This window comes from Eublepharis macularius, chromosome 2, assembly GCF_028583425.1.
Source record: "Eublepharis macularius isolate TG4126 chromosome 2, MPM_Emac_v1.0, whole genome shotgun sequence".
In the NCBI taxonomy this organism is placed as follows: domain Eukaryota; kingdom Metazoa; phylum Chordata; class Lepidosauria; order Squamata; family Eublepharidae; genus Eublepharis; species Eublepharis macularius.
In genome coordinates, this window is record NC_072791.1 from 46,125,469 (window position 1) to 46,138,785 (window position 13,317).

Here is a 13,317-nt window from a genome sequence, read left to right on the forward strand (position 1 = left end):
TGTTTAAAACTTATTAAGAATCTTTAATAAAGATTTAAAACCATATGGAACATCCAGACTCACAGTGCACAGAGTCAAATTTATGAAGGTTTGCAGTCTTGCTGAACAATCAGCCAGCTGTATAGGAAAGAATGAGAACTTGTGTCTGAGAAAGTTATGACTTTGGTGACGGTCTGCTATGCTCACACAATTGTCTGTTTCTAAGGTCATTTACAGTGCATTCCTAAGCACTACAGTCAATGGGTTCAGAAAGATGCAACTCTGCTTAGGGTTGTTAGTTGCAATGCTTGTAGTATACTTTGCAGTTGTTTGAGACTCACATCTGTAGCTGTAAAGCATCTCGGAGACTATAACAATTCCCTTCAGTGGGGAATTGGTAACATTTCCAAGAATGCCAGGCAACGGGAATTAACTAATTAACTATTTGTAAGATTCCATGTGGAATCTTGTTTTGAGAGATTTGGTATATTTAAACTGGTACTAGCTATTGTAATTGGCTATATACTGTGTTTTTAATAATCATTTATTTGCTGGTTAGGTGCGAAAGTCACCTTGAGCTGCCATATTTAGTAGGAGAGTTGGGATATAAATGTATATATATATAAATATATATAAATGATTTTCTGGTATTATCTTAGAAACTTGTGGCATTGCAGAAAACTAAAATTATGTCTCCTGAGTTCTGAAGATATTTCAGATTGTTAGATGTACTTAGTTAATTAGAGTACCAAATGTTCCAACTAATTCTTTGAAAGTTAATATGGTAGGAAACTGAAGTAATTATAGAGTTGCTCTATGATGATTTCTTCTATCCATTTTCTTTCATGAAGACAACCAACACACTTTTTTCTTTGCTGTATATGTTATGGAACCGATGAAGTGGGGCTAAAATTCCAAAAGAATTTAGTATCATTTAGGTAATTAACAGTGAAATTCTTTGCAGAGCTACTCCAGGCTAAATCCACATAGATTTAGGCTGGAATAACCTTGTATAGGATTGCACTGTTAGATAGTCAGATTTTGTCAAAACAGTTCGTAACTATTTTCTTCACATTGCTGTAGAACCCTAACGGCATGAGGTTAGGTTGATCCTGTTTTGCTGTTCTCTTGTGGGCATCCTGTTGAAATCCTCATGTATGTAAATATACCCTGAATAAATGAAGATATTGGACACTGATTTATCATGCAAAGGTCATACCACTAAGCAAGAGGAACAAGTACTGACTGCCCCCTATATGAGAGACATTTAAATGGAATGGTGCAATGAAATTTCATTAAGCAGAGCCTGTTCCAGATGCCAAAAATTGCAGAAAAGAAGCTTCGGCTCTGCCAAATAGATACAAGATAGGAGTGTGGAACCTGTTGCATCACTTCTGTAGGCCTCCTTGGACCACACTGGGACCTGCTGACCATGGGTATTGAGCATGTGCAGCCCTCTACAATGTGTCAGATACATGCAGTCACCATTTTATTCATGAGGATAGAGTGCTCAGACTCTGCCTGGTGGTTGTTAAGCTATTATTATTGGAAGTGGGAAATTCAGGTTTCTTAGCCTTTCCTTGGCAGTTCTCCTGCCAAAGGAAAAGTGATGATGAATCTCTATTATAGTGCTGAGGCAAAGGAAGGAACAGGGTTTTCTTCCCAGTCAGTCACAGCAAGGCAGATTCCTTGATGTTCGTCTTGCCTAAATTGAATTGCAAAGCCAGGATGGGGGGAGATAGGGAATTTTCCATCCCCTGCAATTCTTTGTGGGTCACCCACTTGTATTATTAGAATCACCAACCTAACTTCGGAATAAAACTTTCCATTTCTACTCTGCAGTAAAGGTAGCAGATGTATCTTAGAGCTTGCCAATTTTTCCCTACTTCTAGTTAATAACGTGTAGCAAATTTCTGCTGCCTTTCTGCTGAGTAGGAAAGGAAATTTCTAATGAACAGTCCAAAGAGAGAACAGACGTAATGGGAACATAAAAGTTGCATTCATTCTATTTTTAGTTCATGATGCAAGGTCGCCCCAGAAAGTCATTGGTGAGATTCTTGATTGGCCTCGGTGGCTAGGAGGCAAGATAGTTCTTCAGTCAGAAAACGTTAGTGTATGACTGAAAGTCAATTCAGAAACAATCAACTCTAGGTCACCTGTATCTTTAAAAGCTGCATAAATGGGAAATGTTGGCAGCTTTTCCAGTCCCTAAAGCAGTGACCTGCCAACATCCCCTCATTTATAAAACTGTTAAAACATCGAAGTACTAATGCTGAAATGTTAACTATCCCTGCTTTAATTAAGATGTGGGACATATTCAAAAATGTTTTATAGCTCTTTAAGCAAGGAACATATTTAAAAGAGCCTGCTGTCTCATATCCTCTTGACTAGTGAGTCAGTCTTTTCTGTTTTCTTGTATTATTAATCTCAGAAATAAAAACAATCTAACTGAAACCCATATTAGGGATTCTTGAAGCAAATATATTCTGGTTGTCCAAGGGGCAAAGTTAAGTGTTCTAAAATAATGTTATTCCTCTAGGACAAATTGAAGCACAGTCATTCTTAGCGGATCAAACATTGCTAATATTACTCTCAGCTACAAAACCAGTGTTGAGGTCAGAGTAAAGCCTGTCTCTTTTTTTAGGCAGATAACTCAAAGATGATGTAGACAAGAATAACAGCAGCCTTAAAAGGGTATTTTCCCCCACTTTTAAGTAATCCCCTCTTTCAGATCCTATTATTTCTACCCCATTTGAAAGTTGTGCTGTTACTTTTGCCTCACACATTTTAATTCTAGAGGCAATATATGGCCCCAGCAAACTGGCATCCAGAGTTCTATGAACAGTTTACTTTTTCTAAGTACACTGCCTCAGTACACTGGTGTTCCACAGATGTTTGCTGTGGTAAACATGCAAAGCATTAAGATGTTTGCTGTGGTAAACATGCAAAGCATGACTACTCTATGTAAGTGCCCCTGTGCTTGAGAACAGGGTTACTCAGCTTCTAAAGAACAGAAGAATAATTTTTGAAACTCCTCCAAAGTCACCAAATTCTATGACCATGAGGTAGGGAGTTGTGTCAGTTGTCATAAATTATGTCATAGGTACTATTTAGTAGGTCTCTGAGACACTTGAACAACCATATTCTACAGAGAAATAGCAATAACACCTGTAAACTGGGTGGGTGTGCGAGAGTGAAACAATCACTTTTTCCCAGTGCCACATTGCTGGAGGTTGTGTGGTAGGAAAATGTGATATCCCTACAATAGAATTCCTTCCTTAAGGAGAGATGTCCAGATCCTAAGCAATGAATGAGTAAAAGCTGTGCATTTGTTGGCAAAAATTCATCTGGAAAAGCTTCAAGAGTCCAGATGTGTTCCTGTGCAACTCCCATTCATTTCAGTGGAGCTTATGCAGAAATGTCTTTGCAAAGTTATTGATGTTGTTTTCCACAGCAGATAACAAAACATATGATTCACATAAACCCTATCATATTGTCTGTGTAACAGAAGTGTGGAAAAGGTCAGTCATGGACATGAAAGAGTACTATTTTATGCCTATTCTTAAATGACAAAGGAGTCCAACTGCCAGTGTTAGCTGAGGTTGTGATGTTCACAAAATGTGTTTGTAATAATGGCATCAAGCAGAGGTTTCAATATTATACTTCCAACTACAAGCTCTACCAGGTGACCCATTTTGCACCAATTGTAGCTTCTGGATTGTCTTTAAGGGTTGCCCCACACAGAGTGTATACTTTAGCCTTAGTCTTGAGGACACAGAAGCATGGATCAATGTGGCCAGTTCCATGGGGCTGAGGAAGGCAGATAATTTTAGCAGCAAAAGCAGATGATTGGATGTATTCTTTGCCACTCCCATTTACCCAATCTTTTAACAGAAGTGTGGGATCACTAAGCATGTTCCAGAGATATAAAATTCATCCCTACCCTGTCTAAGGGTTGGTGAATCACCATGGCAGATTTGATAACCACTCTCAGGAAAGCCCATGTGGAGTTTTTACAGAGCGTGTGTGAAAAGAAAGGAGAGGAGAGGAGAGGAGAGGAGAGGAAAGAACTAAGATGCAGTGATTATGTCCTGGAAGAAAGGTCTCCTCTTAGATTCAACAGCCAACTTCCCAGGGAGGCCTCAGTTAAAGTTAAAAGTGATTAATAAAATAGACTCAAACTGCTAAACACAATCTGTCCCCCTCCCCCAGCCGCAAACTTTGCTGCCCATTTTACCGAGTTACTATGCAAGCAAACAGTTTCCGTTTTATTCTTCTTCTTAATGGAATGTTTCTAAACCACTATAAAATTTGATTCAAAGTATTTGAATCAGTTACTGGACCACTTTTTAAAGTTGGTGTCTGAACTGGAGTTAAAGAAGTACTGCTGCACCTGAACTGGAACGGAACCCAAATTTTTAACTTTTTAACTCCCTGGCTACCACTCTTATTAGTTAGTTTGTTTATTGTTTGATTTGATTTGATTTTTAACCCACCCTCCCCGTGAACGGGCTTAGGGCAGGGTACAGTAAAATGCTCAGTACACAATAAAACAGATAAATATATTTAATATCCAACCCTCCAATTTCCCCAGTCAAATATAAGCAAAAGAGGGGGGTGGGGGGCACAGTTAATATTATTTCTGTGATTGCACTTGTAAGGGGGGGGCAGCTGATTTCATTGCCCCCCTGGCTGGAGACTGGTAGGGAGGCTCCTAATACAATCAAAGACTGGCCTCAACCGTATGCCTGGCAGAACATCTCTGTCTTATAGGCCCGACAAAAAGATATGAGGTCTCGGTGGACCTGGGTGTCCTCTGACAGAGAGTTCCACCAGGTTGGGGCCAGGACTGAAAAAGCCCTGGCCCTGGTCGAGGCCAGCCGAGCCTCCCCGGGGCCAGGGACCACCAGTAGGTTCTTATTTGCCGATCTTAGTGCTCTCCGGGATACATACAGAGAAGAAAGGTAAGTTTGACATAGCCAGATAATTGTCAGGAAAGGGCTTCTTCAAGAAAGGACGGATGTGTGCTTTTTAAAAGTCTTGCATCTCTACAATAAGGAGTTGGTAATATGAAACAATGGAACCTTCATTTTCCCTGCAACATTTTAATTAACCATGTAGGGAAAAGGTCACATTATGGTCATAGTCCGAAGAACATTTTCTTAGGCGTAAGACCCATTGAATAAACTGGGCCTTACTTCTGGATACACTGCTTAGGATTGCTATCTACATGTGGTTGGCTTCATAAGCCCCAGGATCCTGTCATCATCTATTAAGGAGTCCAACTATCTATGTAACTTTGACCAGAGCGCCTCTACTACCTCTTGTCTCTGAAGTAGTGTCCATGTTGGATAAGAAATGGGAGATTTAATCAGCAACATAATGCTCAAAGTCATTAACACCTTGTGCATTGTACTCTTTCATTTTTTTATGTATCTGAGAAGGAAAGAAGAGGCTGAGTTGTTCCTCCTGATAAATGTTTTCCTTTTTCTCTTGACTTAGCTCATCCAGTGATTGAAGATGGACAAGTTGAATGCCCACAAGGATACAAGAGATTAAATCGGAGTCACTGCCAAGGTAAGCTTAATTACATAAATATGTACTTTAATTGATATTTCACACCCTTGAATGTACGAATGTTCCCCATTATCAGTACATGAAAACTTGCCTTACCTAGTCCAGCTTAACCTAGCCCTGTATGAGATACAGATTTCTCCAACCTTTAGAGAAAGGTATAATGAATGGCATACCTCTTTGCCTCTAGCAATGTTGTAATTAATAATTTAATTGCAGGGTGTGTTCTAATTTTTCAGGTAGGTGTTTTGAACAAGGCTTATTATTTTTTGTATCTTAAAGCAAATTTAGCTGTGGCTGTTTTACTTTCTCTGTGTAGGGTATATTGAGAGGAAGGTTTCAAAGTGAGCAGATGTGAAAGCTTCATTTTAGTTCTTTCTTTCCTTGTTTTGCTTTAAAAAGCCTGAGGGCAGATAATAATAAAACTCCAACAATATAATAAAATTAGTTAAAGATAAACAACATAAAGAATAATTACTTAGTAACAATTACTAATAAAAGAAGTATGATTGGAATAAAATTCACATCTCCCCAAATGCCAGCAGGAATAATAAGATCTTAACCTCATAAAAGCCAAAACCAAGTGGACCTACTAAACCTTTCTAGGGAGGAAGTTCCATAGAGAGTCACCACCAAGACACCCTCCCTTCTCCTGCTAGGCAATTTAATATCAGACAATGCTGGTAAGTGTCAAACATGCACCCCACTGGATGGCCCGAATGTATGGAGGAAGTTCATTCAATTTGTGTGCCATTATTTGGTTTCAGTTTCAACTACTTGAATCAGCTCTACAGTGATATGTGTGCTAAATGACTGACCCCACATATTTTCTCATGCTCTTCATTTTTTGTCACCCGTGCATTGAGTATATAAAGCAAATATTCAGTGTCGGGGAGCAACTCTGCAATCACTATCATTTTGGGTGTGGATTTGCAGGAATGAAGAAGGATACGAAGGACTTGAGCGGTTGCATGTCCACTGGATAAATGTCAATTTAAGATCACATCACAGGCATACTTGCTTTCAAAATTCCTATTGCTCTAGTTGATGAAGATTCTATTCCTGCCCATTTGATTTTTCTAATATACATAGAGAAGAAATAGTTGTTGGGCCTCTTCAGGGAATATCCTTATGCTTGGTACAAATGCCTGATGCTATTCAAAGCACAGAGCGCATAATTTCCTCTCAGTGGAATCTCATGGTTCTTTTCTCTATTATATTTTTCACAAAGCATAGTGAGATGCTGCTTGGAGGGTGTAATGAGAAGACTTGTTCTGGAATTGTGCAAGCCCAGTGATGGATGGTCTCTTGACACATTTCCTTTAACATGGAATTTCTGGCATATTGAACTGATTAGGAAGTCCCCACAATACTGTGGGTCTGAACCTTTGTGGTTCCCAGCCCATTTGTAAATCATGATTGCCTGTCATTACCATTCCATGCATCCCTTTTTGCCTTTTTCTAACAGCCATGTCTGCACATATTGTGTTTGATGAACTCTGCTGTAGAAACTCTGTTCAATATCTTCTGGGAGATGATTAGCAAGGCTATAGCCCTGATTTTTCTAAACAATTATGTAGGCTTTCCAAATTCAGCTTAGGGCTGAAGGAGCTGTTTGGGACAATTGAGGTCTGCACAATATTCTCACCAACATGTAGGTCCAGGCTACATGTTCCCTCAGAGCTGAACTACATGAGATGAATTACATACATAGAGCACATGATTGCACTTACATGTATTTCCCCCATTACTTTCTTGTTTACTCATACACTTTAGCCACACAGCAGTTGATCCCATGTACAGACTGGCACAGGTTTCCTCTCTGTTCCTGTGAGACAAGGGATGGTATCCCATGATGCACCTTATCTTTGCGCATGATGAAATTTTCCTCGACAGTACAGAACGAATTTGGTAAAATTCGGCCATTGTTTCCAATGGAAAACACAATTCAGGACTTTCCAGGGGTCTGGGGAGCCATGTTTGGACTGAATTTTACCAAATTTGCTGGGGATGTACTCCTAACTGTCCTCTAACAACCCCCGCCCAAGTTTCATGAATATTGGACTTTGGAGAGCCCCCCAAAGAAAGTGCCCCCAGCCACATCCAATCTCTATTATTCCCTATGGGGGGAAACTATGGGGCTATCCAGGGGGATGGGGGTAGCATTTTGCAAAAGAAATCTACAAAATTTACAGGGGACATACTCCTGTCTGTCCTCTAACCCCCCCTCCCCAAGTTCCATGAAGATTGGACCCTGGGAGGCCATTATATGTCCCTCCCCCAAGAAAGTGTCCCCAGCCACCTCCAAAATCCATTATTTCCCATGGGGAAAATTAGGGGAGCTATCTAGCAGAGCTATCTTGTGGGCTGGGTGGCGTTTTGCAAGCAAAATCCACTGAATTTACAGAGGACCTACACCTAACTGTCCTCTACAGACCCTCAAGTTTCAGGGAGATTGGACCCTGGGGGAGCATTTTATGGCCCTGCAAAGATGGTGCTCCCAGCCTCCCCATTTATTTCTGACTTTCACTGCAGAAACACAGGGATCATGGCTGCCATGGCCAAAGGCACACTCTCAGTTACAATCTACACACTAGACAGCCCAACAGATCCAAAATTACCCCCCCAAACCCACTGCCCCCTGAGCAGGGTGACCAGCTACTCTCCACTGTTCCTTATGAGGACCAACATCACACCAGAGAATCACCCACACCAAAATGAAGCCGGGGGGGGGCAGTCTTGCAAGTGGACATACAGTTAAGGAAGTCTAGGCAAAATGTTCAACAACTCCAGCTTCCTACAGCATAACAACTTTTAGTCCAATTTATTTCAACAGAAAAGATGCAACACAGGCTTACATCTATCACTGAAGCCAATGACTAAAAGAGCTTAGTTTGGTTGGATAGAGCCTTGAGCTTTTAAAATAAGCATGTTATTCCATGTGCTACAAAAGAGAAAAGCAAAAAGTCTAGCTTGATTTGAGAAGGGGAAAAGAAGGTCTTAAAAATAAGCATTTCCTAACTTCAAAATAAATCTAGAAAGATAAGCTGAACTATTGTTTAGTAACCTTAAAATTATTATTCTAATTTTCTGTTATTTATTTGAAGTGTATCCCTTGCAACAGTTTGGTTCGGGGGTGGGGGGTCCATTCCCTTGCTTGAGTTTACTTTTAGTTGTAAGACTGTCCCTTGTTTCATTTTGGTTTGGGTGATTCTCTGGTGTGATGTTGGTCCTCATAAGGAACAATGGAGAGTGGCTGGTTAGCCTGCTCAAGGGATGCTGAGTTTTGGAGAGGGGGCTTCAGTTTCTCATTGGAAACAATGGCTGATTGTTACCCAATTTGGTCTGTACTGCTGAGGAAGTTTTGAGCATGCACAAAGAGAAGGTACATCATGCGATACCATCCCTCGTTTCCCCCTACACCAACCAAAATCGGCACTCTGCACCAGCGACTCATGGATTATGACCATGGACACTTGCAAATGTAGCTACATGAAGTTACAGGACACATGCTCAGCTTGGGGAAAAGTCGACACAGGCACGTTGAAGCATACACGCTTCTAAACACTCGCACAAACACGTGTAAGTCGTCTCGTGTAGGTTGGCCCTCAATGAATGCATGTTTCCAAACCCATGTTTCTGGAGATAAGAAGAATGTGGGAAGAACCAGGAGGGCATTTGTTGGAGAGAGTTGGTAGGCGAGTGCTTTATCTTTCATATGTTTACTGATTCGGTCCTTCAAATGCCCTCTTGACCACTTCCCTTCCTGTTGGACTTATTTCCATCCTGGGAGCCTAGTTTGGGGTGGGGCTAAGAACAAGTGTAGGAGGTAATTGATAAGCAGAGGAACCCTGTTTTGATCATACCACTTCCTCCTGCCTCTCACTAGCATTTCACCTGTCCCCATATTTGCATTACAAGCTAAATGCATGGGAGTTGTAGTGTGGACACAATGTGATTGGATCTCTCTTCTTTGGTCTTTTTGTTATTTGTTTGTGTATAGTTACTGGGTTAGATGCTATGGTAAATTCCCAGTATTAGAGGGAAGAGGTGATTTTCACCAGTACTTTCCTTCTCCTATAGACCTCCAGTTCTCCCCTCATGTTGTTCTTGAGGGTCCACTTTTACACAGGAACAGTGTTTCAGGAATCATTTAGGTCTGCAGCAGGAGGGGAAAGGTGAGAAAGGCCCTTTCCACTGACAGAAATGCCTTCCATTAGCAGAGTGTTACCACAGGATCCAAGCCTATGTGGTCTCCTGATTTCCTTTCAGTGATTGAGGCATTGTAGCTGAAGGTAGGGCAGATTAACAATGAAGTTGCAGCTTATAGGGCCTCAGCCAATTTGGCAGCCCTGCTGATATGTGGTCCTCCCTACTATGAACTATATATGCAACCCACTCTCCTGCACTGGGCTTGTTCTAAGAGCCTTTGTTTCATCATATGTGAATGGAGCAACTGATATTGAAACTCCATTGCCCAGAGGATGGCACATGATAAGAGTTCTGCTGTTGGAGTTGAGCTTGACTAGCCAGGATCGCTGCCTCTGCCAGCATGGGAGATGACAGGCTGGGAAAGGGGTGCCAACCTCCAGGTGGGGCCTGGAGATCTCATGGAATTACAACTGATCCCCAGAAGATAGAGATCAGTTCTCCTGGGGGGTGGATTCTGTGGCTCCTTCCCCTCATCAACCCCACCCCCCAGGCTTCATCCCCAAATCTCTAGGAATGTTCCATGTGGAGTTGGCAACCTATCTGGGAACCATGTGTAGACTGAACTCTTTGAAGAAAGGAACAGGGATGAGTACACTCAAAGCCACTGTCTATGTATTTGAATTTGTACAGAAGAAAATGTCAGAGATTTGTAGGGCCCTCAAATATGTTTCTAAGCATACTGAGATTACAGTCTTTTAAATCTAACCACTGAAGCCATGCTGCTTCCTCAGCCCCCCTCCCCCCAGTGCTGGTAGGAGTTGTTTGTAATGTTTGCAACTTCTGGCAACTGTGCAATGTGTACCTGGCAGACCACAGCTTGCCCAGAACTTGAATCTGAAGGCCTTGCCTAGCTCTAAGAACCGTTTGGCTGGAAGAATGCTGGAATGAGACCACACAGAATGCCTGGGAGCCTCCACAGCAGGGCGGGATGGGCGGGGGGAGAATTGGGGTGGTTAATGCTGATTTTTCAAGGTCTTCAACACTTCTCCTGGTGCCAAGCTGAAAAAGAGCCAACATGTGAACGGTTAACTAAGTTTGTTTTCCTTCTATTCTTTTCTTAAAAGAAGGGGAAAGACATCAGGACTCCTCTAGAATTCTTGTACCATGTAGGTATTCTCATGCTTACAGACTGAATTTGAGATAGGAATCAAATTCTAAATGCCAAGTACAAGAACTGCTGGGCCCTGGAATACGTCTGATCCTGTGCAGAGTATCTTTCTCTTAGAACTGTAAATATAGCTGGAATAATGGCATGCATCTGGTGCAAGAGATGAAATTGCTCATATAAACCCTGGATGACAACTAGGGTTGCCAGCTCTGAGTTGGTAAATTCCTGGAGATAAGAGGATGGTTCCTAGGGAGGGCAGGGTAGAGACCTCAGTAGGGTATAATGCCATAGAGTCCACCCTCTAAAGCAGCCATTTTCTCCAGGGGAAGAGTTCCAGATCACCAAGCCCCACCTGGAGGTTGGCAACCCTAGTGACAGACTGCTATGGAAAGTAGGTGTGGGTTATGGTAAGATGACCTTTCAGTGTGCTCGTCACTGTGCAGTCTTCAGGAAGAATAAAAAGACAGCTACTTCTCCATGTTATGCAGAGCAAGGAGATATATATATATATACGAATGCAAACACAATATAGTTCCATTAACTCAGATAGGAATTCATTCATGAACTCATTAAATCACTTAAAATGTTTTAAGCAGCAACACATGAAGCTGACAGACCCTTGGCCAACAAGGCCAGTAATGTCTACTGTGACCCCTGTAGGGGTCTCAGGGTGGGGTCTTCCCAGGGTCTCAGGGCCTTTCATATCACCTACTACCTGATCTTTTTAACTGATGATGCCGGGGATTGAACTTGATACCTTGTATGCAAAGCAGATGTCCTGCCACTGAGCCACTACCCTATTCCTGCTCAACAGTTGTTCAAAATATCGTCCTATGATAAGAACCATGTGCTCCTTGTGGTGTGCATCCTCATCTTCACCAATACAGGTTGGTCCAGTAACACCTATCATGTTACAGTTCTTGTTCTCTTGGGCCATCATGGAGACAGCTCTTTCTCAGATATTTGTGTCTCTGGGAAGCCTGCTGCAGAAGTGGAGGGTTCTTCTTCCCTGTTGTATGTTGGAGGCATCCCAAGCAGTACATCTGGACTAGTCATTAGACCGATTTCTATTAGGGACTCTGTTGAACCAAGAAGCCAGAAGGAGCTGTTATCTCTTCCTTCCTGGTAGGCTATTGATAATAGTTCTTCAGAGGCATCTGCCATGTCTGAGAGCTTCACAATGATTAACACACACCGTCTGACCCTTTTCACTCTCAGTAGGCCAGAGGCCATAGGGATCACTGTCTCCATTGTACTGATGGCTCGCAAGTGGAAGGGGCTTGCTGTAGGTCATGTTGCGAAGTAACACAGAGCCATTTAACATCTGTCTTTTTTGACAGCTCCTTTGCAAACTGAAGACTTGTCCTCCCACAATGCGCGCTTCCTTGCATACCATTCCCATAATAAAAGGAAGAGGTTTTAGTCCTATGCAATAGTATGACCCTCCTGTCTAGTACATGATGATGGCTGTGTAGTGCAGACAGTGCCCTCAGCTGTTCATGCAAAGGAATGACTTCTTACAACCATTTGTGACACAAGACTTATTTGCATTATAAATGCTTCTCTTTCTTTAATTTCTTTTATGTATTAACAGACACTAGCAGGAAGACACTCAGAGATTTAAGCGCTTGTGAAAATGCTGTAAAGGTCCTTCAAAGCCCATTATTCAAATATGACTTTAAACCTGTACTTGCAAGGTCACTCTTGGATGGAAATCCACTCTACATCCTGGGCAACTGAGGATTCTGTATAGAGTAGCAAGAGTGTTCTAGACGGATGTGCATGTATGGCTTATTGAGCAAACAATGTAATTTTGTTTGTTTGGCCCATTGTTCATCATAGAACAGCAATTTTATTTCTAGAAAGCCAAAAACTATGTTATCATTAAAACATATGTAAAAAATAACCTTTCTTGCATGTGCTTCAAAGGCATATAAAGACACTATTTCCACTATACTGCTGTTACCCTGAAGGAACTGATTATTTTTTAACCTAATGTCTATGTGAAATTGTGTCATAAAAGTGGGGAACCTGCAAGGACTTGGGTTCATCACATTTCCCAGTCCTCCTCTATTTCCTATTTCCCTGTCCTTCCAACCCACCAGCCAGTGTACCTTTATCCCCCCTCCCCATCTTTAGTTTTCCATCCATCTCAGCATGTGCCACCTACCCACCAGCTTAGCAGAGCAGATAGGAAGGTAGGTGGCAGATGGGTGTGTGTGTTGACTATGGAGGATCCCACTCTCTGTCACCCGCCCTCCCATGACCAGCATGACTGACTCAGCAGCAGGTGGGAAAGCAGAAGGCTCCCACTCCTCTTTCCCTGCCCACCAACAGTGCTGGTCTGAATACTCTGTTTGGATTTTTTCCCATTCATCCTCCCTTTTTGAGATTTAGTATTTTTTCCTGCAAACTTGGAGGGTCTCTTTCCACTCCCCCTGGAC

At 41.9% G+C, this 13,317-nt stretch overlaps 1 protein-coding gene across 1 annotated transcript in view; it reads left to right on the forward strand.

Moving 5' to 3' along the window:
- The window catches only part of LTBP2 (latent transforming growth factor beta binding protein 2), a 170,634-nt gene that overhangs the window by 98,705 nt on the left and 58,612 nt on the right, over positions 1 to 13,317 (forward strand). Inside the window, exon 9 of the mRNA XM_054971057.1 lies at positions 5,482 to 5,556. Within this exon, the coding sequence (XP_054827032.1) occupies positions 5,482 to 5,556 (75 nt within the window). The remainder of the gene's footprint in view (positions 1 to 5,481; positions 5,557 to 13,317) is intronic.